The sequence below is a fragment of the Balaenoptera acutorostrata genome, chromosome 3 (assembly GCF_949987535.1).
Source record: "Balaenoptera acutorostrata chromosome 3, mBalAcu1.1, whole genome shotgun sequence".
In the NCBI taxonomy this organism is placed as follows: domain Eukaryota; kingdom Metazoa; phylum Chordata; class Mammalia; order Artiodactyla; family Balaenopteridae; genus Balaenoptera; species Balaenoptera acutorostrata.
In genome coordinates, this window is record NC_080066.1 from 792,577 (window position 1) to 819,779 (window position 27,203).

At 39.9% G+C, this 27,203-nt stretch overlaps 1 protein-coding gene across 3 annotated transcripts in view; it reads right to left on the reverse strand.

The window, feature by feature from the left end:
* MPP7 (MAGUK p55 scaffold protein 7) overlaps window positions 1–27,203 on the reverse strand; it is a 217,015-nt gene that overhangs the window by 30,772 nt on the left and 159,040 nt on the right. For 2 of the 3 annotated variants that reach the window (XM_057544611.1, XM_007188420.2), the window contains exon 11: window positions 23,352–23,522. The exons of the other annotated variant lie outside the window; for it this stretch is intronic. In XM_057544611.1, coding sequence (XP_057400594.1) covers window positions 23,352–23,522 — 171 coding nt within the window. The remainder of the gene's footprint in view (window positions 1–23,351; window positions 23,523–27,203) is intronic. 3 annotated transcript variants of the gene reach the window in all.

Consider the following 27,203-nt stretch of genomic DNA (forward strand, 5'->3'; position numbering starts at 1 on the left):
TACTTATCAATCAAAAGACATACAGTATTACTGGCTAAAAAAACCAGACCCATATATATGCTGCCTACGGGATACTCCCTTCAGATCTTAAAGACACACACAGACTGACAGTGAGGGGGTGGAAAAATATATTCCATGCAAATGCAAACAAAAATAAAGTTGGGGTAGCAATACCTATATGAGACAAAACAGACTTTAAAACAAGTACTGCAACAAGAAACAAAGAAGGCTATTACATAATGATAAAGGGATCAATTCAACAAGAAGATATAGCAGTTGTAAATATATATGCACCCAACATAATAGCACCTAAATACATAAAGGAAATATTAACATACATAAGGGAGAAACTGACAGTAACTGAATAATAGTAAGGGACTTTAACACCCCTTAACATTAATGGACAGATTATCTGGACAGAAAATCAATAAAGAAACAGTGGCCTTAAATGACATGTAAGATCCAATGGTTTAATAGATATATAGAGGACATTCCATCCACAAAGCAGCAGAACATTCCTTTCAAGTGCACATGGAACATTCTCCAGGATAGATCAGATGCTAGGCCACAAAACAACTCTCAATAAATGTAAAAAGACTGAAATTATGTCAAGTATCTTTTCCAACCGCTAGACTAGAAATCAACTACAAGGAAAAACTTTTATTTGCCACTTTTATTCAACATAGTATTGGAAGTCCTAGTCACAGAAATCAGACAAGAAAAAGAAATAAAAGGAATCCAAATTGGAAAGGAAGAATAAAACTGTCACTGTTTGCAGATGACATGATACTATACATAGAAAATCCTAAAGACACCACCAAAAAACTACTAGAATTCAACAATAAATTCAGTAAAGTTGCAGGATATAAAATTAATATACAGAAATCTGTTGCATTTCTATACACTAATGACAAACTATCAGAAAGAGAAATTAAGAAAACAATCCTGTTTACCATCACATCAAAAGAATAAAATACCTAGGAATAAACCTACCTAAGGAGGTAAAAGACCTGTTCTTAGAGAACTATAAGTCACTGATGAAATAAATTGAAGACGACACAAACAGGTGGAAAGATAAACTGTGTTCATGGACTGGAAAAGTTAATATTGTTAAAATGACCATAATACTCAAGGAAATTACAGATTCAGTGCAATCCCTATTAAAATACCAATGGCATTTTTCACAGAACTAGAACAAATAATTCTAAAATTTGTATGGAGGGACTTCCCTGGTGGTGCAGTGGTTAAGAATCCGCCTGCCAATGCAGGGGACACGGGTTTGAGCCCTGATCCGGGAAGATCCCACATGCCGCAGAGCAACCAAGCCCGTGCGCCACAACTACTGAGCCTCCGCTCTAGAGCCCGTGAGCCGCAACTACTGAGCCTGCATGCCACAACTACTGAAGCCCACGTGCCTACAGCCCGTGCTCCACAGCAAGAGAAGCCACACAATGAGAAGCCCACGCACCACAATGAAGAGCAGCCCCCGCTCGCCGCAACTAGAGAAAGCCCACATGCAGCAACAAACACCCAATGCAGCAAAAAAATTAATTAATTAAAAAAAAAAAGAAAAAAATTCATATGGAAACACAGAAGACCTCAAATAGCCAAAACAATCTTGAGAAAGGAGAACAAAGCTGGAGGTATTATGCTTCCTGATTTTAAACTATACTACAAACCTATGGTAATATAAACAGAATGGTACTGGCACAAAAATAGACATATACATCAGTGGAACAGAACAGATTTTTTTTTGCAAAGAAGACATACAGATGGCCAACAAACACATGAAAGGATGCTCAACATCACTAATCATCAGGGAAATGCAAATCAAACCCACAATGAGATACTATGTCACACCTGTCAGAATGGCCATCATCAAAAAGAGCACAAATAACAGCTGTTGGCAAGGATGTGGTGCACCGTTGGTGGGACGTGAACTGGTGCAGCTGCTGCGGAAAACAGCATGGAGGGTCCTTTAAAAACTAAAAATAGAACTACCATACGACCCAGCAATCCCACTTCTGGATAGTTTTCCAAAGAAAACAAAAATATTAATTCAAGAAGATATATGCACCCCTGTGTTCACTGCATCCTTATTTCCAATACCCAAGATATGGAAGCAACCTGTGTCCATTGACAGATGAACGGATAAAGAAGGTGTGGTCCATACATACAATGGAGTATTACTCAGCCATAAGAAAGAATGAAACCTTACCATTTGCTACAACAATGATGGACCTAGAGAGTTAAATGCTAAAGTGAAATAAGTCAGATGGAGAAAAACATATACCATATTATTTAACTTATATGTGGAATCTAAAATTCAAAACGAATGAACAGAAACAGACTCAAAGATACAGAGAACTGGTGGTTGCCAGAAGGAAGGGGGCCAGGCGGATAAGTGAAATAGGTGAGGGAGATTAAGGGGTACAAAATTCCAGTTATAAAATAGCTAAGTCATGGGGATGTAATATATAGCATAGGGAATACAGTCAATAATATTGTAACAACTTTGCATGGTGACGGATGGTAACTGGACTTATTTTGGTGATCATTTTGAAATGAAAAATATGGAATCAAAAAATTAATTTATAATTTTTTAAAAGATTTGAAAAAAAATCTTTATGTAAATTCTCAGTCTTTATGTAGGAGAATTAAGACATATGTCAACTTTGACCCAAATGACCCCAAAGTCTGTTGAAATTATTGACTCATTATCTATGAAATTATGAGAGGTTGAGGTTTTTTCCATTGTTATCTTTTCAGATTTTTTTCTTTTTATTCCATGAATATGTTTAGGGATTTATGATTTGTGTGTAGAAAATAAGAAATAAGTTTGTATTAGAATGCTAGCACAATATCCTTTCAAAATTAATTCATAGTTAGTTGAGCATAAAAGTTTTTCATTCTGTAAACATGGCCCCCCAAAAGATCTACTTTCTGAATCTGAAATCGACATGTACAATTAAAAATTTTTAAAGGCTAAATGAGTGAAGAAAGCATTGAGGCAGTAAAACCAGTGCCTACAATAGCACTTTGAAACTGTAAGAACACCAAAAGAATGCTTTAAAATATTGGTATGATATTCTTACTCTAAAAAAAAAAAAATGGCCCAGCTCTATGACATTGTACTTTGAATCTTCAACCATCTACTTATTTATGTGTTAGCACAGATCCTGAGTCACTGAATAATTATTTACTAGAACAATATTACTATTGTGAAAATAATGTATGAAACGTGGTATTTTTTTTTCCAAATGACACTCATGTACTCCTACAAAGAATTAACATAAAGTAATTTCTAATTTCTAAATATCCAGCACAGAATTTAATTGTAGTTTTTCTTAAGGCTGATGAGCATCAAGTTGAATTTAATAATGTAAATAAGGATGGGTGGTACCTTACACATAAAAGGTCAATATGCTAAAAATTATAGTATTAATTTGTTAGGAAACAAACTTCTCAGAAAGAGACACAGGTAGGTGGAGATTAGCCCAATTAGTTTTAACATACTATATATTCATGTAACAGACATAGTATATTAATAATAAAATCGACGTTTATTTATGTCTAATATTAAATTATATATTGGAAAGAAATCTGTTGCTCTGACCAAGTACTATTCACTTTTGCTACTGAACTTTGAACATGTTGGCACAAACATAAAGATGGTATATTATGTGCAAAGCTACTGACACAGATGCAGCTTTTACTACGTTTACCTCCAGTGTACCTGCACTACTTAACATGACAATTCTTCCACATTTTCCCCCAGACATTTTATGCTATTGGCCAGACTTGTTACTCTTACTATCCAGTGAAAAATATCAGAATTACTGGAGACTGCAATAAATATCCAAACTGCTTTTGTGACCTAAAAAAAACACACTTACTCATTTGATTTACTGAAAAACAAATCAAATGAAATCTCTAGGTATCCCTTAGATCAGACACATGTTATAAAAAGTCTACTTATCATATTGCAGCACTATATACTATATTTGCTGCTCTAGGCATAAAATAAAAACAATCACACTATTATATTTGACTCACAATCTTATAATGATCGCATTAGTGTGTGGCTGGATTTTTGTGTTAGAGAGTGGACAAATCTGTTCATAAAACCCTGGGAATCAAACTACATAGAAAACACAGCAACTTCGTAGTTCATAACAAACCTTGTCACAGATTCTGATTTTCTTTCCTCTCTTGCTTTCATAATAGAAGAAAATGCAATTAAAGAAGCATCAGTTTTTATGCTGATGTCAGAAGGAGGAGGAGGAGAAGGAGAAGAAAAGGAGGAGAAGAGGAAAGAAAAGAAAAAGGAAGTAGGAGGCTTGTTGAAACAGCATTATTTTTTCCAAAGCAGCTATTTACACCAGACTTCGACTTAAGTACCTGTCTCACCTCTAACTCAGGGCTATGACAAGAGTGCAGTAAAATTAAAAGGCAACATAAAACCATCCTTGGGTCTTCCTTAGCTAAGCAGAAGAGAGATGGACAATTCCCTTATCCATTCCTTTCCAGTTTGTTCAAAACTTTTTCAATGAGGCTCCCATGATCTCTATTCAAAATGGCCAATGCCCAAGTCCCCTGATTCTGCTCTGCTTTTACTTTCTTCTACAACATTTATCACCCTCTAAGTACAATACAATTGACTTTACTATTTATTACTAATTTATTATGAGTACGTTTTCTGTCTATATGTCCTTTCATTAGAATGTAAACACCCCAAGGGAAAAAATGTTTGTGTTCTTCAGTGATGAATTCACACGTCTAGAACAGTACCTGGCACGGTCCGTGACCCAAACGAACATAACTGTGATTTATGCCCAGGAAGTCAGCCAGAGTGTAAACATTTAAGACAGACCAACAGCCAACTGTGATTGTAATAAAGATCATATTTATCTCTTACATACAAGGATTATCATTTTAAATCTATCACACACTCATAGATTCAATGATAACTTTTGGGTTTATAGTTGTCTCTCTAAAATCCTGCAGAGCAGACTCTAATTCCCACAAACCTTCAATCAACGTTCAACAAAAGCTATGGGAATCCTAATAAACATATTAACATTTACATTTGGTCATGATTGCTTACTTTTCTTTCTGCTTTATGTGGGAGACATTTTGCTCTGCCAGTTTTATGGGAAAATGGCAACAGTCTTACAAATGCTGATTTATTCAAACTACTTCCACAAGGTAGTCTTTAGGCAACATAGGAGAGTCAGCACAAAGGAGGCAGACTAGGGCTTCACGCTAGAACGTGGAAGGTGAAACATACAGAAAGATTTATTGTCAGTTTCCTCTTATGTCTCATAACCAGATAGAACAAGTCACAGATTGTCTGACCATCCACAAGATAAGCCTTGCTCTTTACTGCCTTAAGCTGTGAAGGGTTTTAGTAGCCGCCCCGCAAACACACACACATTATTTGGTTTTATTACTTTACTTTTTAAAAAGTCAGGTTTTGCCAAAGATAAAACTTATGTAGAAAAATGTACTAAATGCTTGTCATTTGGTTTTAACATACTTTTTGGAAAATACTTTTAAATGAAGAAGGAAATATAACAGAAACCATCCCTGAGATGTTTTAGTTGCTAAAATGTGGCTTGGAATAGCATCTTTTCAAAACGAAGAGAAAATTAAATACTTCCGATCAAGGCTCAAAGTCCTCCCGTGTCATATTTTTGCCATGTTAACAACTTGGATAATTTTAATTTCTTGAACATTAAGTCTGAGAATTAAAGTCATGCAATATTATGGGAAAAATGTAGAGATAATAATTCTGGGTAGCTCCTTAACGATATTTATCTAACAGTTTCAGGGCAAACACCGTTATTCCTGATGGCTTTGTGAACACTGAGAGAAAACAAATGAGGCTGGGGACCATGATGCTTATACTCTTTCCATCTTCTGTACACGTTACAGGATCCAAGAACTATTTTTTAAATATATAATTTTTACAATCAAGAAAAGTAGACAGTTAATGCAGGAACAATGAGAATTTCCAAAACTGGAGTCCACTGCTTGACTACCTCTTTTAGATGATAAACTGCTAAATAATCTAATTTATTAAGCATTTTGAACACTGAGTTTCAAAATCAGCAGAGGCCTATTCATGTTTGAACACTTCATGTTTATCTTGTTAGTATTTTTAGCTAATATATAAGAGCTACATTTTATTAAAACTTTAGTGGGGCCAGGAATTGGCCTAAACCCTTTGCAAATATTTCATTTAGCTCTCAAACAAACCTAGAAAGCAGGTGATCGTATTAGTTTCATTTTTTAGATGAAGAAACTGAAGCCAGAGAAAATCTGAAATGTGCAGGTGTCACAAGCTACTGAAGTGCAGAGCTGGATGGGGACTCAGCCCGTCCTGCCCCAGAAGCCTGTGTCTGACCATCCACGCTACCCTGCACTGTATCACGGGATCTAGTAGATGGAGATTTCTCGAGACAATAAACTCTAAACTTCCGATACCTCAAATTGTGCCGTACAGGACAAGCAGGAAGGCTTTCTGAGTGGTGACCACATAGAAGAAAGTGAATAACGGGAAATTCTTTAGAAGGCCAGTCTACAGAAGGCCACGGTGCAGGCAGAAGGCAGAAGACACATCCTCATGTTCAGTCAGTGACGCCAGCTTCATGCAATTGCCAGGCCTCCACCTGTGCAGGCATTCCTGATTCTGAAAAGTTTATAAACCCTGCCTTTAGGAGAAACAGGATAAGAAGTTTGTGTGAATTTAATATTTTTACGTGATTTTTCTTTCTCTATTTTTCATGTAGAGATACAGGATCTACTATTTGCCTAGGTATAATATGTACTCTAACATCACAAAAAAATAAGACCAATATTCTTCATTAAGTCTGTTCTGTTGTTATGCAATAGTAAAAAGTTCTGCATTATTAAAAATTACCTTTTACCAGCACTTGCTCCAAAATAGGGAAATAAAAGTGTTAAGAGCTAAAGAGTTTCAAATAAACTTATTTTTCTAATAGGAATTTCAGAATAAAGGCTAAAAAATCATAAATCAGTTGCTCTAAACAGATAGACCAAACCTAAAATATTCCAGAATAGCAGATTAAGAAAAATCAGAAGTTTTAAAACCACCATTATAACACCTGCATGCAAAAGCACAAAACGGAAGTGTGAGGCGAGGAAAAGTAGAAAATCAAAATAAATTGCAGCCAGTTGGCAACCATCAACAAAGAACGTAACGGCAACTGAACCCCACCGAAGAGAGCAATGGGCTTCCCCAGGGTGCACAGAGCTGGTACCTCCGTATACCCAGGAACGGCAGGCAAAAAGCAAAACGCAGACTCTCTGGTCTCGCCCCAGGGTATGAGCTCAGAACCTGCATGTGAACAAGATCCCCAGGCGAGTCAAATGCCTTTTAAAGTCTGGGAAGTGCCGGAGCAGGGGCTGCAGGCTACCCCGTTGGGGTAGCGGGCGCGGCTGTCTCCACCATCACAACACGGCTGGGGGCTATGGCTGAAGCCTGAAGACGGAGGAGACGGTAAAAGCAAGCCCGGAGCTCTTCTATGGTGGCCGGGAGAGCTACCCAGGTGGGCTGCCGAACATGTGAAGAGATGGAAGAGGGAAAGAGCAGGCAAATCGGCTAGGACACTTCAGGGAAGAGCTGGCCAATGTGAGGAGCAGGAAAGCAGACCAGTAAGGTAAGTGGGCCAGTGACGCTGTGTGCAACACGGGGCCCTTCGTGGATGGCGCAGGGAGGGAAGGCAGGGCTGGCCTGACCCCGAGGCCCCAGGTGGAAACGTGACTCCTGCACGAGAGATGCTCTCAGTAGACTCAGCTCTAAACTTCCACAAAACATGGAGCTATGTGTTAGGAAAATGAATGGATGGGCCCTAAATCAAAGAATAAAAGAGAAAAGTAGGATATTTGGAACCGGCAAACAGTGTCAGCACAGCCCTGATTTTACAGATTAGAAGCAATGTTCCACAGTGAGATAAGGAACAAGGCTCTGGTCTTGAACTGTCTGGGTCTGAATTGGCTCCACAGCTTAGTAGCTGGATCTTGGGCAAGTAACCTCTCTCCTCTTTGTGCTTGAGTTTCTTCTGTAAAATGGGGATACGAAAAGTATTTACCTCATAGTCATGGTAGGGGCTGAATGAAATAATATAAGCACAGAACTGAGCACAGCTCCTGGCACTCAATACATATTGGCTACTGTTATTATGCAGGGCGCTCGGTAAATAATGGCTACTGTTATTACACAGGGCACTCAATACATAATGGCTACTGTTATTACGCAGGGCACTCGATACGTGTTGGCTACTGTTATTACACAGGGCACTCAATACATAATGGCTACTGTTATTACGCAGGGCGCTCGATACATAATGGCTACTGTTATTACGCAGGGCACTCGATACGTGTTGGCTACTGTTATTACACAGGGCACTCAATACATAATGGCTACTGTTATTACGCAGGGCGCTCGATACATAATGGCTACTGTTATTACGCAGGGCACTCGATACGTGTTGACTACTGTTATTACACAGGGCGCTCGATACATAATGGCTACTGTTATTACGCAGGGCACTCGATACGTGTTGGCTACTGTTATTACACAGGGCACTCAATACATAATGGCTACTGTTATTACGCAGGGCGCTCGATACATGTTGGCTACTGTTATTACGCAGGGCGCTCGATACGTGTTGGCTACTGTTATTACACAGGGCACTCGATGCATAATGGCTACTGTTATTACGCAGGGTGCTCGATACGTGTCAGCTACTGTTATTACGCAGGGCGCTCGATACATATTGGCTACTGTTATTACGCAGGGCGCTCGGTAAATAATGGCTACTGTTATTACGCAGGGCACTCAATACATAATGGCTACTGTTATTACGCAGGGCGCTCGGTAAATAATGGCTACTGTTATTACGCAGGGCACTCAATACATAATGGCTACTGTTATTACGCAGGGAGCTCGATACGTGTCAGCTACTGTTATTACGCAGGGCACTCAATACATAATGGCTACTGTTATTACGCAGGGTGCTCGATACGTGTTGGCTACTGTTATTACGCGGGGCGCTCGATACGTGTTGGCTACTGTTATTACGCAGGGCGCTCGATACGTGTTGGCTACTGTTATTACGCAGGGCACTCGATACATAATGGCTACTGTTATTACGCAGGGCGCTCGATACATGTCGGCTACTGTTATTACACAGGGCACTCGATACATAATGGCTACTGTTATTACGCAGGGCGCTCGATACGTGTCAGCTACTGTTATTACGCAGGGCGCTCGATACATAATGGCTACTGTTATTACGCAGGGCACTCGATACGTGTTGGCTACTGTTATTACGCAGGGCACTCGATACGTGTTGGCTACTGTTATTATGCAGGGCGCTCGATACTTCTTAGCTACTGTTATTACGCAGGGCAGAGGAAGGTCAGGGCCCACTTAAGAAACAAGTTAAAATTGAAAAACAGTTGGGACACTTTGAACGCAGTTGGGAACATCAGAGAGTAATAAAACGTTATAGTTAGATCTTAGTAAATAATAGAGAAATCTAAGTCATAAAAAAGGATATTTTGCTTGTTGTTGAAGTAATGCAATTCATTATTCACTCAATAATTATTCACTCAATAACACCCGGAAAACTCCAAAGAGTAAGGAAATGCTAGTGGGGGAGAAGCACATAGCACAGGAAATAAGAATCTTCAATGACTGTACCACTTCGAAGCATCAACATTTAGCATCTCCAGTGTAGGAGTTGCTTGAGGGTAACACTCCTTTGGGGAGATAAAAGGGAAATTTCCCCTGAAAATCAGGCCTCAGAAACCTAAGGAATTCCAAGAAGGAGACAGTGAAAGAGCAGTTCCTGCAGTCTGAGTGATGTCACACACTAAACAACTAAAATTAAAATTAAGAAAGCTCTAGGATCCTGCTGGGAATGTAAATATACAGTGACAAGAGCAAGCAGTGTGCTTGTTTGAAAACTAAGGCACCTGGCCCACAAGACAGAGTCCACATTCAATTCAAAGACAGGTGCCAGGAACCTGAAGATCAAGAGGCAAAGGGGATTCAGGGCAAGATAAGTGCCTACAATTAAACTAACGTCTTCATTAAAGATCTCACCCAGATATGTTTTAGTTCAATGATCGTGGATCTAGACAACCAATACTCATGTAAAGCAGAAGCCAAAACACTGCGGATCATGCTGTGATTTTGGGCTCACAGTGGAATGTTGTGATACATATTTCTGGGACCATTAATTTACCTTAAAAAGTAGTTGGGATGACATTGTGTTTTTCTTCTGTCCTGATGACCCTTTGAAACCGTGAGCAGGAGACACGAAAGTTAGGGCTGTGTTACCCCATTCTGAGGAGGCTGATTGCAGAGTGCCAGTCTGCACAGCTGTATACGCTGGGAGTTCTAGCTCCGCTCCAGCAGGGTAAGCTCAATACAGCCTACCTGGCCCACCGATTACAACTAAAACCTCTGGATGGCACACAAAAAGCAACAATCTGGGGCTCTGGAAAAGCAAACAAAAGCAGGCAGAGAGTAAAAGGAAGTCAGGTCTGGAGAGGTGACCCCCAAGGGGGTGAAGTTTCCCATTTTATTTTTTTTTATCTCTTCTTGGGCTTTGCCCAGAGGGTGAGTCTCTCTCAGAGCTGAACCGTGGAGCAGGGGGCCGCACAGCCAAGACCCCACAAAGATGTGGGTTTACCCCGAAGCTGTGCACGAGTGAGATGAACCCAAAGCAGCATCACAGAGGCTTGCAAAAATGAACTACGATTCACACCAATGCCTCTGACTACCCCAAGCGTCACACGCATGGCCCAGACCCAAAGCAGCAGAGCAAAGACTTGAAAACTGAACTGAGGCACGTAGAGAGAGCCTAGCCGGGCTGACAGCCTGCTAAAAAACTCAGCATCTTCCAGTGGAATATAATAAGACCCAAAGTCTGTATGAAATAATGTTCAAAACGTCCAGGGTACAGAACAAATGATTCAACATACAAAGAACAAGGTAAAGGTGACGAATTTTCAAGGAAAAATACAACAGATGCTGACCCCAAGATGACCCTGATGTTGGAATTTTCCAAGACAAGAAAGCAGCTAAGCTTCACGAGGTAAAAGTAAACACACTTGAAATGAATGGAAAAATGAAATTCTTACTAGATAAACAAAAACTATGAAAAAGAACTGGTAATTTCCCAATTGAAGAACATACAATACCTGAAAGAAAAAAAAATTTGCTCAGTGGGCTAAACAGCAAAACAGAGATGTTGAGGGAAAGAGTCAAGAGACCTTGAAGATAAACCAATACAAATCATCAAATATGAGAAAGAGAGAAACACTTGGAAAAACTTGTCAGACAACAGTAAAGGGTCTAACATATGTGCTATTGGAGCCCCAGAAGTAGAGGGGAAAGTGGCTAGGGCAAAAAAGTCTTTGAAAAAAAATGGCCAAAAATTTCTAAAATTTGGTGAATGTCATAAATTTTCAGATTTGAGAAGTCCAGGAAGTCCAGACAGGTTAAACTCAAAATAAAAGATACATCATAATCCAACAGCTAAAAAGCAAAGATAAGGAAAAAACCTGAAAACAACTAGAGAATAATTACACACAGAGATAAAGCCAAAAAGTCATCAAATTTATTAAAATCCAATAAGAAAGAATAGTCACATAACCCAAAAGAAGGCAGAAATGGGAACAAAGAAAAATTTTAAAAAATACAAATGGCCAAATAGAAAACAAATAATAAAACAGTAGACTTAAAGCCAACCATTATTTAATATATATATAAACATATATGTTAAAGTTTAAACATATCAATTAAAGACACTGATTGTGAGACTGGATAACTAAAATGAGACCCAATACTATGCTGTCTGGAAAAAAAAACAACCTCAAAAAATAAACATATAGATGGGTTAAAGTAAAAAGACAGAAAGTGATGTACCAGGCAAACAATAAGCAAAAGAAAGCTTGAGTGGCTACGTTATATATCATACAAAGTAGACTTCAGAACAGTGAATATTACCTGGGGTAAAAAAGAGTATTACAAATAAGAGTGAATTCATTAAGAAAACATAATACTCCTAAATGTGTATCTACCTAGCAACGGAGCTTCTAAATCTATTAAACAAAAGTGGACTGATGTAAAAAGAGAAACAGACACAGCTACAGTTACAGAGAATTTAATTCTTTTCCCAACAATTAACAGAACAAATGGACAAATAATTAGTAAGAAAATAGAAGACATGAATAGCATTATCAACCAAGTTGACTTAAATAATATTTATAAAACACTCTATTCAACAACAACAGAACACATTCTTTTTAAATACACACAGAACATTTAACAACACAGACCATATTCTGGGCCAGAAAAAAAAAAAAAAAGAAAGAAATTCTGACAAACTTAATTGAAATCATACAAAGCATATTCTCTGACTATAATGAAATTAAACAAGAAATCAATAACCAAAAGAGATCTGGATAATCCCCAAGTGTTTTGAAATTAAATAACATGTTTGTAAACAACTCATTGGTCAAAGAAGTTACAAAGGAATTTAGAAAATATTCTGATCTGAATGATATGTTATAAAAACACAAGAGATCAGAATTTGTAGGATGCAGCGCTTAGAGGGAAATTTAAAAATTTATGCACAATTAATTATGCTCAATGACCTAAGATTCAACTTGATAAAACTAGAAAAACTTGACAAAACTAGAAAAAGAGAAAATTAAATAAATCCAAAGTAGGCAGAGAAAGGAAATAATAATAAAAAGCAGAAATCAATGAAATTGTGAAAAGTTTTTTAAATTTTAAATGTAAAGTTGGTGCTATACAAGACCAGTAAACTGGACAAAGAGCTGGGCAGGTGGACTCCAAGACGGCCAGCGACGACCCTCACGTCCAGCTCTTCACACCCTTGTGTAACTCCCTCTCTGTGAACGTGAGTGAAACCCGTGATTTGCTTCTAACAAACAGAATGTGGGATGTGTTGCCAGGCTGTGTGAGGCTGTGGCCTCCAGCTCCGGGCTGACTCTCGATTACCTTCTCCGTTCACACGCTTTGATGAAGCAGCTCCCGAGTGGGAAGGAATTGGGGGTGGCCTGAGAATCCTGCCGACACCACACGGCCTCGGAAGCAGATCCTTCATCGGTCTAGAATTCAAATGAGACCCTTGCTTCTGCCCCAGATACGTCTGCAGCCCTGTTGGGGCCACGGAACAGAGGACCAGCTAAGTCATGCCCAAACTCCCCGATTCTGACCCACAGAAACCTTCCTACAATACACATTTTGCTGTTTGAAAGTCACTAAGTTTGCAGTAACTTATTATACAACAATAGATAATTGATGTAAGAGTGAAGACGCAAATTATGATATCAGGAATGAAAGTGGGGACACTACCACAGGACATTACAGCCCATTCAATGATAATAAAGGAATATCATGAACAACTTTACGCTTATATAATTGGCACCTTAGATGAAACGGACAAATTCCTTCAGAAAAACTGCCAAAGCTCACTCAAGAAGATAACCTAGGGAGAACCTTCAAGATGGCGGAGGGGTAAGACGTGGAGATCACCTTCCTCCCCACAAATACATCAGAAATACATCTACATGTGGAACAACTCCTACAAAACACCTACTGAATGCTGGCAGAAGACCTCAGACCTCCCAAAAGGCAAGAAACTCCCCATGTACCTGGGTAGGGCAAAACAAAAAAGAAAAAACAGAGACAAAAGAAAAGGGACAGGACCTGCACCAGTGGGAGGGAGCTGTGAAGGAGGAAAGGTGTACACACACTAGGAAGCCCCTTCGCGGGCGGAGACTGCGGGTGGCAGAGGGGGGGAAGCTTCGGAGCCACGGAGGGGGGAAGCTTCAGGGCCACGGAGGGCAAAGCGGAGAGATTCCCGCACAGAGGCTCGGCGCCGAGCAGCACTCACTAGCCCAGGAGGCTTGTCTGCTCCCCTGCCGGGGAGGGCGGGGCTGGGAGCTGAGGCTCGGGCTTCGGTCGGATCGCAGGGAGAGAACTGGGGTTGGCGGCGTGAACACAGCCTGAAGGGGCTAGTGCGCCATGGCTAGCTGGGAGGGAGTCCGGGAAAAAGTCTACAGCTGCCGAAGAGGCAAGAGACTTCTTCTTGCCTTATTTCGTGGTGCACGAGGAGAGGGGATTCAGAGTGCTGCCTAAATGAGCTCCAGAGACGGGCGCGAGCTGCGGCTATCAGCGCGGACCCCAGAGACGGGCGTGAGACGCTAAGGCTGCTGCTGCCGCCACCAAGAAGCCTGTGTGCGAGCCCAGGTCACTCTCCACACCGCCCCTCCCGGGAGCCTGTGCAGCCCACCACGGCCAGGGTCCTGTGATCCAGGGACAACTTACCCGGGAGAACGCATGGCGTGCCTCACGCTGCTGCAACGTCACGCCGGCCTCTGCCACCGCAGGCTCGCCCCACCTCTGTACCGCTCCCTCCCCCCCCGCCTGAGTGAGCCAGAGCCCCCGAAGCAGCTGCTCCTTGAACCCCGTCCTGTGTGAGCGAAGAACAGACGCCCTCAGGCAACCTACATGCAGAGGCGGGTCCAAATCCAAAGCTGGACCCCAGGAGCTGTGCGAACAAAGAAGAGACAGGGAACTCTCTCCCAGCAGCCTCAGGAGCAGCGGATTAAAGCTCCACAAACAACTTGATGTACCTGCATCTGTTGAATACCTGAATAGACAATGAATCATCCCAAATTGAGGTGGTGGACTTTGGGAGCAACTGTAGACCTGGGGTTTGCTGTATGTGACTGACTAGTTTCTGATTTATATGTTTATCTTAGTTTAGTTTTTAGCGCTTGTTATCATTGGTGGATTTGTTTATTGGTTTGGCTGCTCTCTTCCTTTTTTTTATATATATATTTTTCCTTTTTCTCTTTTTGTGAGTGTGTACACGTATGCTTCTTTCTGTGATTTTGTCTGTATAGCTTTGCTTTTACCATATGTCCTAGGGTTCTGTCTGTCCATTTTTTTTTTAAGTATAGTTTTTAGTGCTTGTTATCATTGGTGGATTTGTTTTTTGATTTGGTTGCTCTCTTATTTTTTAAATTTTTAAAGTTTAAAAAATTTTTTATTTTAATAACTTTGTTTTACTCTTTCGCTCTCTCTCTCTCTCCCCGCCCCCCCTCTCTCTCTCCCTCCCTCCCTCCCTCCCACCCTCCCTCTCTCTCTCTCCCTCTCTCTCTCTTTTTTTTCTCCCTTTTCTTCTGAGCCGTGTGGCTGACAGGGTCTTGGTGATTCAGCCGGGTGTCAGGCCTGTGCCTCTGAGGTAGGAGAGCCGAGTTCAGGACATTGGTCCACCAGAGACCTCCCAGCTCCACATAATATCAAATGGTGAAAGCTCTCCCAGAGATCTCCATCTTACCACTAAGACCCAGCTCCACTCAACAACCAGCAAGCTACAGTGCTGGACACCCTATGCCAAACAACTAGCAAGACAGGAACACAACCCCACCCATTAGGAGAGAGGCTGCCTAAAATCATAATAAGGTCACAGACACCCCAAAACACACCACCAGACGCGGTCCTGCCCACCAGAAAGACAAGATCCAGCCTCATCCACCAGAACACAGGCACCAGTCCCCTCCACCAGGAAGCCTACACAACCCACTGAACCAACCTTAGCCACTAGGGGCAGACACCAAAAACAACGGAAACTATGAAGCTGCAGCCAGTGAAAAGGAGACCCCAAACACACTAAGTTAAGCAAAATGGGAAGACAGAGGAATATGCAGCAGATGAAGGAGCAAGATAAAAACCCACCAGACCAAACAAATGAAGAAGAAATAGGCAGTCTACCTGAAAAAGAATTCAAAGTAATGATAGTAAAGATGATCCAAAATCTTGGAAACAGAATGGAGAAAAAACAAGAAACGTTTAACAAGGACCTAAAAGAACTAAAGAGCAAACAAACAATGATGAATAACACAAAAAATGAAATTAAAAATTCTCTAGAAGGAATCAATAGCAGAATAACTGAGACAGAAGAACAGATAAGTGACCTGGAAGATAAAACAGAGGAAACAGCTATCGCAGAGCAGAATAAAGAAAGAAGGATGAAAAGAATTGAGGACAGTCTCAGAGACCTCTGGGACAACATTAAATGCACCAACATTCGAATTATAGGGGATCCCAGAAGAAGAAGAGAAAAAGAAAGAGACTGAGAAAATATTTGAAGAGATTATAGTTGAAAACTTCCCTAATATGGGAAAGGAAATATTCAATCAAGTCCAGGAAGCACAGAGAGTCCTATACAGGATAAATCCAAGGAGAAACACACCAAGACACATATTAATCAAACTATCAAAAACTAAATACACAGAAAAAATATTAAAAGCAGCAAGGGGAAAACAACAAATAACATACAGGGAATCCCCATAAGGTTAACAGCTCATCTTTCAGCAGAAACTCTGCAGGCCAGAAGGCAGTGGCAGGACATATTCAAAGTGATGAAAGGGAAGCACCTACAACCAAGATTACTCTACCCAGCAAGGATCTCATTCAGATTTGATGGAGAAATTAAAAACCTTAGAGACAAGCAAAATCTAAGAGAATTCAGCACCACCAAACCAGGTTTACAACAAATGCTAAAGGAACTTCTCTAGGCAGGAAACACAAGAGAAGGAAAAGACCTACAATAATAAACCCAAAACAATTAAGAAAATGGTAATAGGAACATACATATCGATAATTACCTTAAATGTAAATGGATTAAATGCTCCAACCAAAAGACATAGACTGGATGAATGGATACAAAAACAAGACCCGTATATATGCTGTCTACAAGAGACCCACTTCAGACCCAGGGACACATACAGACTGAAATTGAGGGGATGGGAAAAGATATTCCATGCAAATGGAAATCAAAAGAAAGCTGGAATAGCAATTCTCATATCAGACAAAATAGACTTTAAAATGAAGACTATTACAAGAGACAAAGAAGGACACTACATAATGATCAAGGGATCAAACCAAGAAGAAGATATAACAATTGTAAATATTTATGCACCCAACAAAGGAGCACCTCAATACATAAGGCAAATGCTAACAGCAACAAAAGGGGAAACTGACAGTAATACAATCATATTAAGGGACTTTAACACCCCACTTTCACCAACGGACAGATCATCCAAAATGAAAATAAATAAGGAATCACAAGCTTTAAATGATACATTAAACAAGATGGACTTAATTGATATTTACAGAACGTTCCATCCAAAAACAACAGAACACATTTTCTTCTCAAGTGCTCATGGAATATTTTCCAGGATAGATCATATCTTGGGTCACAAATCAAGCCTTGGTAAATTTAAGAAAACTGAAATTATATCAAGTATCTTTTCCGACCACAACGCTATGAGACCAGATATCAATTACAGGAAAAAACCTTTAAAAAATACAAACAAATGGAGGCTAAACAGTACACTACTAAATAACCAAGAGATCACTGAAGAAATCAAAGAGGAAACCAAAAAATACCTAGAAACAAATGACAATGAAAACAAGACAACCCAAAACCTATGGGATGCAGCAAAAGCAATTCTAAGAGGGAATTTTATAGCAATACAAACCTACCGCAAGAAACAACAAAAAATCTCAAACAATACAACCTTACACCTAAAGCAATTAGAGAAAGAAGAACAAAAAACCCCACAAAGTTAGCAGAAGGAAAGAAATCATAAAGATCCGATCAGAAATACATGAAAAAGAAATGAAGGAAACAATAGCAAAGATCAATAAAACTAAAAGCTGGTTCTTTGAGAAGATAAACAAAATTGATAAATCATTAGCCAGACTCATCAAGAGAAAAAGGGAGAAGACTCAAATCAATTAGAAATGAAAAAGGAGAAGTAACAACTGACACTGTAGAGATACAAAGGATCATGAGAGATTACTACAAGCAACTATATGCCAATAAATGGACAACCTGGAAGAAATGGACAAATTCTTAGAAAAGCAGAACCTTCTGAGACTGAACAAGGTAAAAGAGAAAATATAAACAGACCAATCACAAGCAATGAAATTGAAACTGTGATTAAAATTTTCTAGCAAACAAAACCCCACGACCAGATGCCTTCACAGGCGAATTCTATCAAACATTTAGAGAAGAGCTAACACCTATCCTTCTCAAACTCTTCCAAAATATAGCAGAGGGAGGAACACTCCCAAACTCATTCTACGAGGCCAACATCACCCTGATACCAAAGATGTCACAAAGAAAGAAAACTACAGGCCAATATCACTGATGAACATAGATGCAAAAATCCTCAACAAAATACTAGCAAACAGAATCCAACAGCACATTAAAAGGGTCATACACCATGATCAAGTGGGATTTATCCTAGGGATGCAAGGATTCTTCAATATATGCGAGTCAATCAATATGATAAACCATATTAACAAACTGAAGGAGAAAAACCATATGATCATCTCAAGAGATGCAGAAAAAGCTTTCAACAAAATTCAACACCCATTTATGATAAAAACTCTCCAGAAAGTTGGCATAGAGGGAACTTACCTCAACATAATAAAGGCCATATATGACAAACCCACAGCCAACATCGTTCTCAATGGTGAAAAACTGAAACCATTTCCTCTAAGATCAGGAACAAGACAAGGTTGTCCACTCTCACCACTATTATTCAACATAGTTTTGGAAGTTTTAGCCACAGCAATCAGAGAAGAAAAAGAAATAAAAGGAATACAAATCAGAAAAGAAGAAGTAAAACTGTCACTGTTTGCAGACGACATGATATTATACATAGAGAATCCTAAAGATGCTACCAGAAAACTACTAGAACTAATCAATGAATTTGGTAAAGTAGCAGGATACAAAATTAATGCACAGAAATCTCTTGCATTCCTATATAGTAATGATGAAAAATCTGAAAGAGTAATTAAGGAAACACTCCCATTTACCATTGCAACAAAAAGAATAAAATACCTAGGAATAACCCTACCTAAGGAGACAAAAGACCTGTATGCAGAAAACTATAAGACACTGATGAAATAAATTAAAGATGATACAGACAGATGGAGAGATATACCATGTTCTTGGATGGGAAGAATCAACATTGTGAAAATGACTCTACTACCCAAAGCAGTCTACAGATTCAATGCAATCCCTATCAAACTACCAATGGTATTTTTCACATAACTAGAACAAAAAATTTCACAATTTGTATGGAAACACAAAAGACCCCAAATAGCAAAAGCAATCTTGAGAAAGAAAAATGGAGATGGAGGAATCAGGCTCCTGGACTTCAGACTATACTACAAAGCTACAATAATCAAGACAGTATGGTACTGGCACAAAAACAGAAATATAGATCAATGGAACAGGGTAGAAAGCCCAGAGATAAACCCATGCACATATGGTCACCTTATCTTTGGTAAAGGAGGCAAGCATATACAGTGGAGAAAAGACAGCCTCTTCAATAAGTGGTGCTGGGAAAACTAGACAGCTACATGTAAAAGAATGAAATTAGAACACTCCCTAACACCATACACAAAAATAAACTCAAAATGGATTAAAGACCTAAATGTAAGGCCAGACACTACAAAACTGTTAAAGGAAAACATAGGCAGAACACTCTATGACATAAATCACAGCAAGATCCTTTTTGACCCACCTCCTAGAAAAATGGAAATAAAAACAAAAATAGACAAATGGGACCTAATGAAACTTAAAAGCTTTTGCATAGCAAAAGAAACCACAAACAAGATGAAAAGACAACCCTCAGAATGGGATCAAATATTTGCAAATGAAGCAACTGACAAAGGATTAATCTCCAAAATATACAAGCAGCTCATGCAGCTCAATATCAAAACAACAAACAACCCAATCCAAAAACGGGCAGAAGACCTAAACAGACATTTCTCCAAAGAAGATATACAGATTGCCAAGAAACACATGAAAGGATGCTCAACATCACTAATCAGTAGAGAAATGCAAATCAAAACTACAATGAGGTGTCACCTCACACTGGTCAGAGTGGCCACCATCAAAAAATCTACAAACAATAAATGCTGGAGAGGGTGTGGAGAAAAGGGAACCCTCTTGCACTGTTGGTGGGAATGTAAATGGATACAGCCACTATGGAGAACAGTATGGAGGTTCCTTAAAAAACTAAAAATAGAACTACCGTACGACCCAGCAATCCCACTACTGGTTATATATCTGGAGAAAACCATAATTCAAAAAGAGACATGCACCCCAATGTTCATTGCAGCTCTATTTACAGTAGCCAGGACATGGAAGCAACCTAAATGTCCATCGACAGACGAATGGATAAAGAAGATGTGGCACATGTATACAATGGAATATTACTCAGCCATAAAAAGAAATGAAATTGAGTTATTCGTAGTGAGGTGGATGGACCTAGAGTCTGTCATACAGAGTGAAATAAGTCAGAAAGAGAAAAACAAACACCGTATCCTAACACATATATATGGAATCTAAAAAAAAAAAAAAAAAGGTTCTGAAGAACCTAGGGGCAGGACAGGAATAAAGACCTAGACGTAGGGAATAGACTTGAGGACACAAGGAGGGGAAGGATAAGCTGGGACAAAGTGAGAGAGAGGCATGGAGCTATATATACTACCAAATATAAAATAGCTAGTGGGAATCAGCTCGGTGCTCTGTGACCACTAGAGGGGTGGGTTACGGAGGGTGGGAAGGAGACGCAAGAGGGAGGGGATATGGGGATGTATGTAAACATATAGCTGATTCACTTTGTTATACAGCAGAAACTAACACACCACTGTAAAGCAATTATACTCCCATAAAGATGTTAAAAATAAAAAAGATAACCTAACAGTCGTGTGTGTGTGTGTGTGTGTGTGTGTGTGTAGAGATGCACTCTCTTGCATGCTTGCTCGCCCTCTCTCCACCCCTTCTCTCTCTCTCCCCTCCCTTTTTTTTTTTTTAAGAAATTAAATTTGTAGTTAAAAACCTCCCCCAAAAGATGGCTCCAAGCCCAAATGGGTTTTCACTGGGGAATTCTACCAAACATTTTAAAAAATAATAATACTAATTCTACAGAAACTCCCCAGAGAAATGAAGAGAAGGAAACAGTTCCCAACATGTTTAATGAATATAGCATTACCTTGATACAAAAGCAGACAAAAACATCATAAGAAAACTGCAGGCCAGCTAACTGAATGGAGTGCTATACAAAAGACTAATACGTCACGACTTAGTGGAGTTTGTGCTGGGAATGGCGAGGCTCATTCAACATTCAAAAATCAATCCATATGAGTCAGCAGATCAAATGACAAAACATATAATCGTCTCAACTGATGCAGAAAAAAAACACTTGACAAAATTCAACATCGGTTCATGATAAATACTCTCAGCAAACTAATAATAGAAGGGAATTTTCTTAATTTGCTAAAGGGTATCTATTAAAAAACCTATAGCTAGTATCATACTTCCTGGTGAAAGACTGAATACTGTCTCAATAAGACGGAGGACAAAGCACCACTGCCATTCACCATCACGCTGGGGAGCCTGGAGTAAGGAGGAGATACAATAAGGCAAGAATTAAGAACTTCCTGCAAAGAAGGAACAAAACTGTCTCTATTCACAGATAACAGGATTAACTACTCCTGAAAAGTGTCAAGGAATCTACAAAATAGACACTAGGAATTTCCTTAAGGGCTGGGGAATGACATCTGCATACAGTACCCTTTAACAGAAACCCATGAGATTAATTCTATCTGCGTGAGGCCAAGCTTTCCCCTCCCCCTTTTCCTTTGGAAGATTCTAGGGAGTGGCTATTTCCTTTCCATAATCACCAACTATCGTTAGCTGCTTCTGTGATTAATTTTATTCTTCCCTGGATTAGTATTCAGACTCATAACTTATCCTCATCTATCTCCCCTTCTTCAGCCCCAAGGACAGGGTTTTTGTTATTGTTAGCACCTATAGGAAAGAAAAACAGGCAAGGTTTATCCTACTTTTTTGTTTCAATTAGATCCCGTAGAGAAAACCAGAAGTTACATAGTTGTAATAATAACTCCTGGACTAGCGAGGGTCACCTAGATTTAAGGGGACAGAGGAAATCACACTCTCTCTGCCCTTTTATCACAAAGTATACCTGACCTCAGGTGAGGGGCAGACTTGGGAGAAGAGCAGGTATGCACAGGGATGGGAGAGACTCTGCAGGGACCGGCGCTGCTGAGGGGTGGTTCGGGGGAGGGCTGCGGCGGGGACAGGAACAGGATCTGGAACTGGGGAAGGCTTGGGGTCTCGCTCGCCCCGCTCCACAAGGAGGGACGCTGGGGCTGTAAGCTCTCCAGTCAACATGAAGACCTACGGAGAATCTTCTTCCAGGTGGGGCTGGAGAGGGGGTGAGGGCCCAGTATACACAGACTAGAAGAAGAGGGCATGGTCAATAAAGGACACCTTGGAGTGTGTGAATACGTATTTCTAAATAGTGCCAACAGTGGGAATATCTGACGATGCCATGATCACCTCCAGAGCCACTGGATGTGAGGAACTGCATCATTTCCTACTGGTCACGTCCCGCCTGTTACGAACACGCTGTTACCTTCAAAGGACCCCCATCTTAATAAAAAGGGGGATTCTTTAGCTTTTCCATCTATTCTCATCCCCATAACTGTCATCTTCAATTTATAAAGGCACAATTAACAAGAGATAGACTCTAGGCTCCAGATTTTCCCCCCAAATCACTGGCTTTGATCCTTGGAGCTTATACACCTGTCACCACACTTTTAAAGAAACACAAACAAGGGTGGGGTGGGGACACGGAGGTTGTGTCTGCTCCTATCTTAAAGGCTGGACGAGACGTCTACTAGGATGTTAATGCAAATCAGACCAATACTTATGGAAATCCCCGCAAATATTTACTTCTGGCAGTTTCACTAACTCTCTAGCTTTAAACACCCTAGAACTTCACCAAAGATCTAAACCCACAGGAAGCTTATACCATGGCTACCGCCTCAAAATGAATCAAAAGAAACGCGATTACATTAATTTTTTTCATTTCTATCACTTAGTTGCCCTGATATGCTGAATACATTGTGACAGCATTTGCTCTCCCCCCTCCCACGGAGGGTCCAGTAAAATGCCAACGCCGTAGCCCAGAGGTCTTGAAAGTCTCCTCGATGTCATAAGTACAAAAAGACTAAAGACATCATTTTCGAGGCCGAACAAAAGGTGTTAAGACGAGATTTTTTTAGCTTGAAAATTTCCAACATTGTGCTCTTTGAAGTTAAATTCCCACGGTCTCACTTATTTCCTCAGCATCACACACACAAAACAATCACTTACCAACCAAGACAACGAGTCTGTAGTTCTCATTCATCTGCCGTCGATAGGGTGTCACCTCCTCATAAGTGGGCACGTCGGCTGTGTCGTACTGGTCACTCTTCTTGCACTCATACATGGATTTATTTGTTTTCTTATCTTTTCTACTAAGACGGAAACTTCTTCTAAAACCAGCTGCAAATTCAAAAAACTATTTTTAGCAACTAGAACTAAAAAAAGAGACTCCACCACAATACAGAAAGAAAACACCGTCAATGTTGGGCTGGATTTTATTCACCATAATATCATTACAAGTGCACTTGGTAATAAAGGTAAATAGATGCTCCACTATTTCATTAAAACAACTGATAAGAGAATCATCTAACATTTAATTATATAGTTATAATATCATAAATTTTATTTGGTTCCAAATCACAAAGAGTTCTTTTCAGAAATCAGGAACCAAAATAGCTACGTTATAAAACTAAATAAGGAGGTCAGACATCATAAAGAAAATTTTTCACAGACTGCTTGATGAACACATTTGGTAAGAAAAAGTTAAAAGCACTAAAAACGCTTTAAATATAAATGCTGAATTTTCCCATTCAGAAATACTAGAATCTTTTATGCTACATTCTAAGCACAGCCTAACAACACACCTGTACCACAGACAGCATCTATTGTTAAACAGAAAGAAAACTAAAGTTAGGGAGAGCACAGTGTCAAACAGGCCTCTGCACGGATCAGGCAGACAGAACCTGCCTGTCACTAAGAGCAAGTTACTTAACTGCCATGAGCCCCCAGGGGGTGGGTAAATGACCAAGCCCCAAGTTCTTTTTCTCCTACGGCAATTCTATGCTTTTATAATTTGAAGCCTGCTGAAATTTGGAAATAAGTTTCAGAGCCACAACTGTGTACTCTTATGAATAGGTCATGTCATCTTTTATTAAAACAGCTTTTCGAGTATTTAAATAAATTTCCTGTCTGCTTAAACAGTCCCCCTCCAGCTCATCACTGTCATTTGAAATGTTGGCTCAGAAAAGCAGCTGCAAAAGTTCCTTTTCTCAGTCAACTCCCATTTCATTCTGCTTCTTCTTCATGTTGTTATATCATTCTCGTTTTATGCCTTTTCTAGAATAGTGATATTTACCATACACACCGTTCAAGAATTCTTGGCCTAACCAACACCCTCAAAATCCAGACTTTAAAGGGAGGGAAAACAGCCTGCTTATTAAAATATGATATATATTCTATATCAGCTCCGTAGTACAAAACAAAACCCAAGTATATTATAAAACGTATAAAAATAGATTCTCTTTAAAAAGAATACTGATCAAATTTGATAAACAGAAAAAAACTTTAATAAAGGTATTTTATAATAAAACATAATAATGTAATAACTGATCTGTGTGAATTTTAGGGTACATGAAAAATAAATATTACTATTGGATTTAAAAATTAATAATATTCAAAATAAAGGCGATATGAAAAAACAATTATCAATGACTATGGAGTTATATCACTCACCTTATGGACTCACAGTTTAATAAAAATCAATCAAGATATTATGAATGGAGTGATAAAAGTTCATCTGATAGTATGTTCCTGGGACCCACCAAGAATCACTCTGATCTTGAGAAGATATTCGAATTATTTGAGGGAAAAGATTTACAAAGAATGTGAAATAAGGAAGACAACCGCTCTAAAGCTCTCTTATCAAAGACAAAAGGAAAAAGCAAACAGAATAAATGATGAAACACATTATCATCTTACAAAGAAAGATGCGATTCGAGGGACCAGAAAGGGGAACTATGCCATCCTGGTCCTATTATGAAGAAAAGATGTGTGAATTTTAGGATCTCACCTGCAGAGACAAGTCAAACTTGTACGGCAAGGGTCAGAGGATAGATTGTAATTACGTTTTGTTTCTTTGGTCTCCTAGGGTGTTGGGACATACTCAAGAGAACCTGGGAAAAGGACCCTCAGATCTGAGTCCTCCAACACCACACCAGCAGCTGCCGAGATTCTACAACCGCCCCGATGCTTAAGTGGTCCTCAGACAGTCACATCTTCCTAATTTGCAGAAATTAGTAACACCATCCCAGCCCCTCCCCACCACTGCCGCCTGCGACCGCTGGCCCGGACTGGGATCCAGTATAAGGTGGTTTCCAGTTTGGCACAGAAATTACACGTTAGCTGTTCGAACTTTGCTATTCTGGCCTTTCAGGGTTCTAATTTCAAGTTCCCACAGACCTGGTAGGATTAGCAGGTAAAACTAAAAATTCCTTCACAATTATTCCTTGTATGCAGGGAGGGTTTTCCTCAAGTCACTACAAACGTTTGGCACAGAAATGGATCTAAGACATAAATGCCTCATCCACAATGAACCCAAAAGTGAAAACCGGAAAAATTCCTGATCCACGAATCCCAGCTAAATCCTGAATTTCAGTGAAAGTGTTTACCTAATGGAGTCTTTATGATTAACTGAAGTTTTCACTTCCATTATAAACAATAATGAGACAGTGGGAGAAAGAGAGAAGGGAACCAGATTTCTAACGTGAGATCTTGATGCACATCAAGGACGAGGGCCCTGGTCTACAGGATGGCTTGCTGATGCGAGCTGTACAGCGCTTGGTACAGAATAGGTGCTGGATCAAAGTAGAAAGTACATTTTCTAAACAGAATTTTTAAAAGGCAACCCCCAAAACTCTACTATCATTCCTGTTTCAGTTTCTTAACGTAAATTTCAACAGAGAAAGCAGGACGCGTTTGGTATTTTCACAAGAGAAATGTAAGAGGCAGACGAAAGGACAAAGCACTGCATCCGTGAAGGCTCAGAGCTGGAAGCAGCCCTGGGGAGCAGCGGAGCTGCGCAGCCCCTGCGCCCCGGCCAGCGCATCAGGGACGCCACTACACGCGCCCACGCACCACGACACGGCCCTGACCTCGCTCACGTGCTTTCCAGGTGGCCACGACCAGGCAAGTGGAATTCCCACAGGTTCTGAGGCTTGAGTACCTTGGCCCCGTGCCTCATTTACAAAACAAAGGGAAAAGTCAGCCAGGTCCATACGGATCCAATCGGAGCTCAGCTCCCTGAGTGTTAAAGGCTCAGACTGGAGGGGGACAGCCTGGGTCACTGGCTTACTTACTAACTGGGTGACTTGCCAACTGTTTAAAAACTTCTCAAAGGCTCATTTCTCAGCTTTAACATAAGGATAATACTGTCAAGCCCTCACAGGGTTATTAAGGTTAAACTATCCATGTGAAGCATTCGCTCAGTGCCTAGCATATGGCAAATGCCTTACAGACTAGAGAGAGATCAGTACCTGACTACGTCCCACCTAAACGTAAAGTCCTCGAAGGCAGGAACACGCTGTGTCCCCTGTGTTCCCACAGCACACGTCTAGCAAGAACGGGAAAAACAAATTAAGGGGCTTATATGTTTTTAATTGGGTAATGCTACAAAAGACACAAAATAGTAAAGCCAGATTTAAATATGTTAAATATTAAAAGTACCTTATTAAAGTAGTAAGGCATTTTTAAAGAAATAAAACAAAGACAAGTGTACATTAAGTATCCTTTCATTCTTTCTAGATACTCCTTCTAGGGCTGTGCTACTTCTGTTCCTATATTTAAATCTAGAGAGCATCCCTCTCTCCTGTCCTCCTTACCCATGATCCCTCACTTCCTCAACACACACCTATATATGGTCCATATTTACACCACACATTTACACACACACATACGCATACATATGCACACACGCGTACACACATGTACATACATATATGTGCATACACAAAAATAGAGTCAGAAAACAAGAAAAGAAGAATCCCCAACCCAGAACAGCAGAGGACATGACAAAAGGTATGAAAT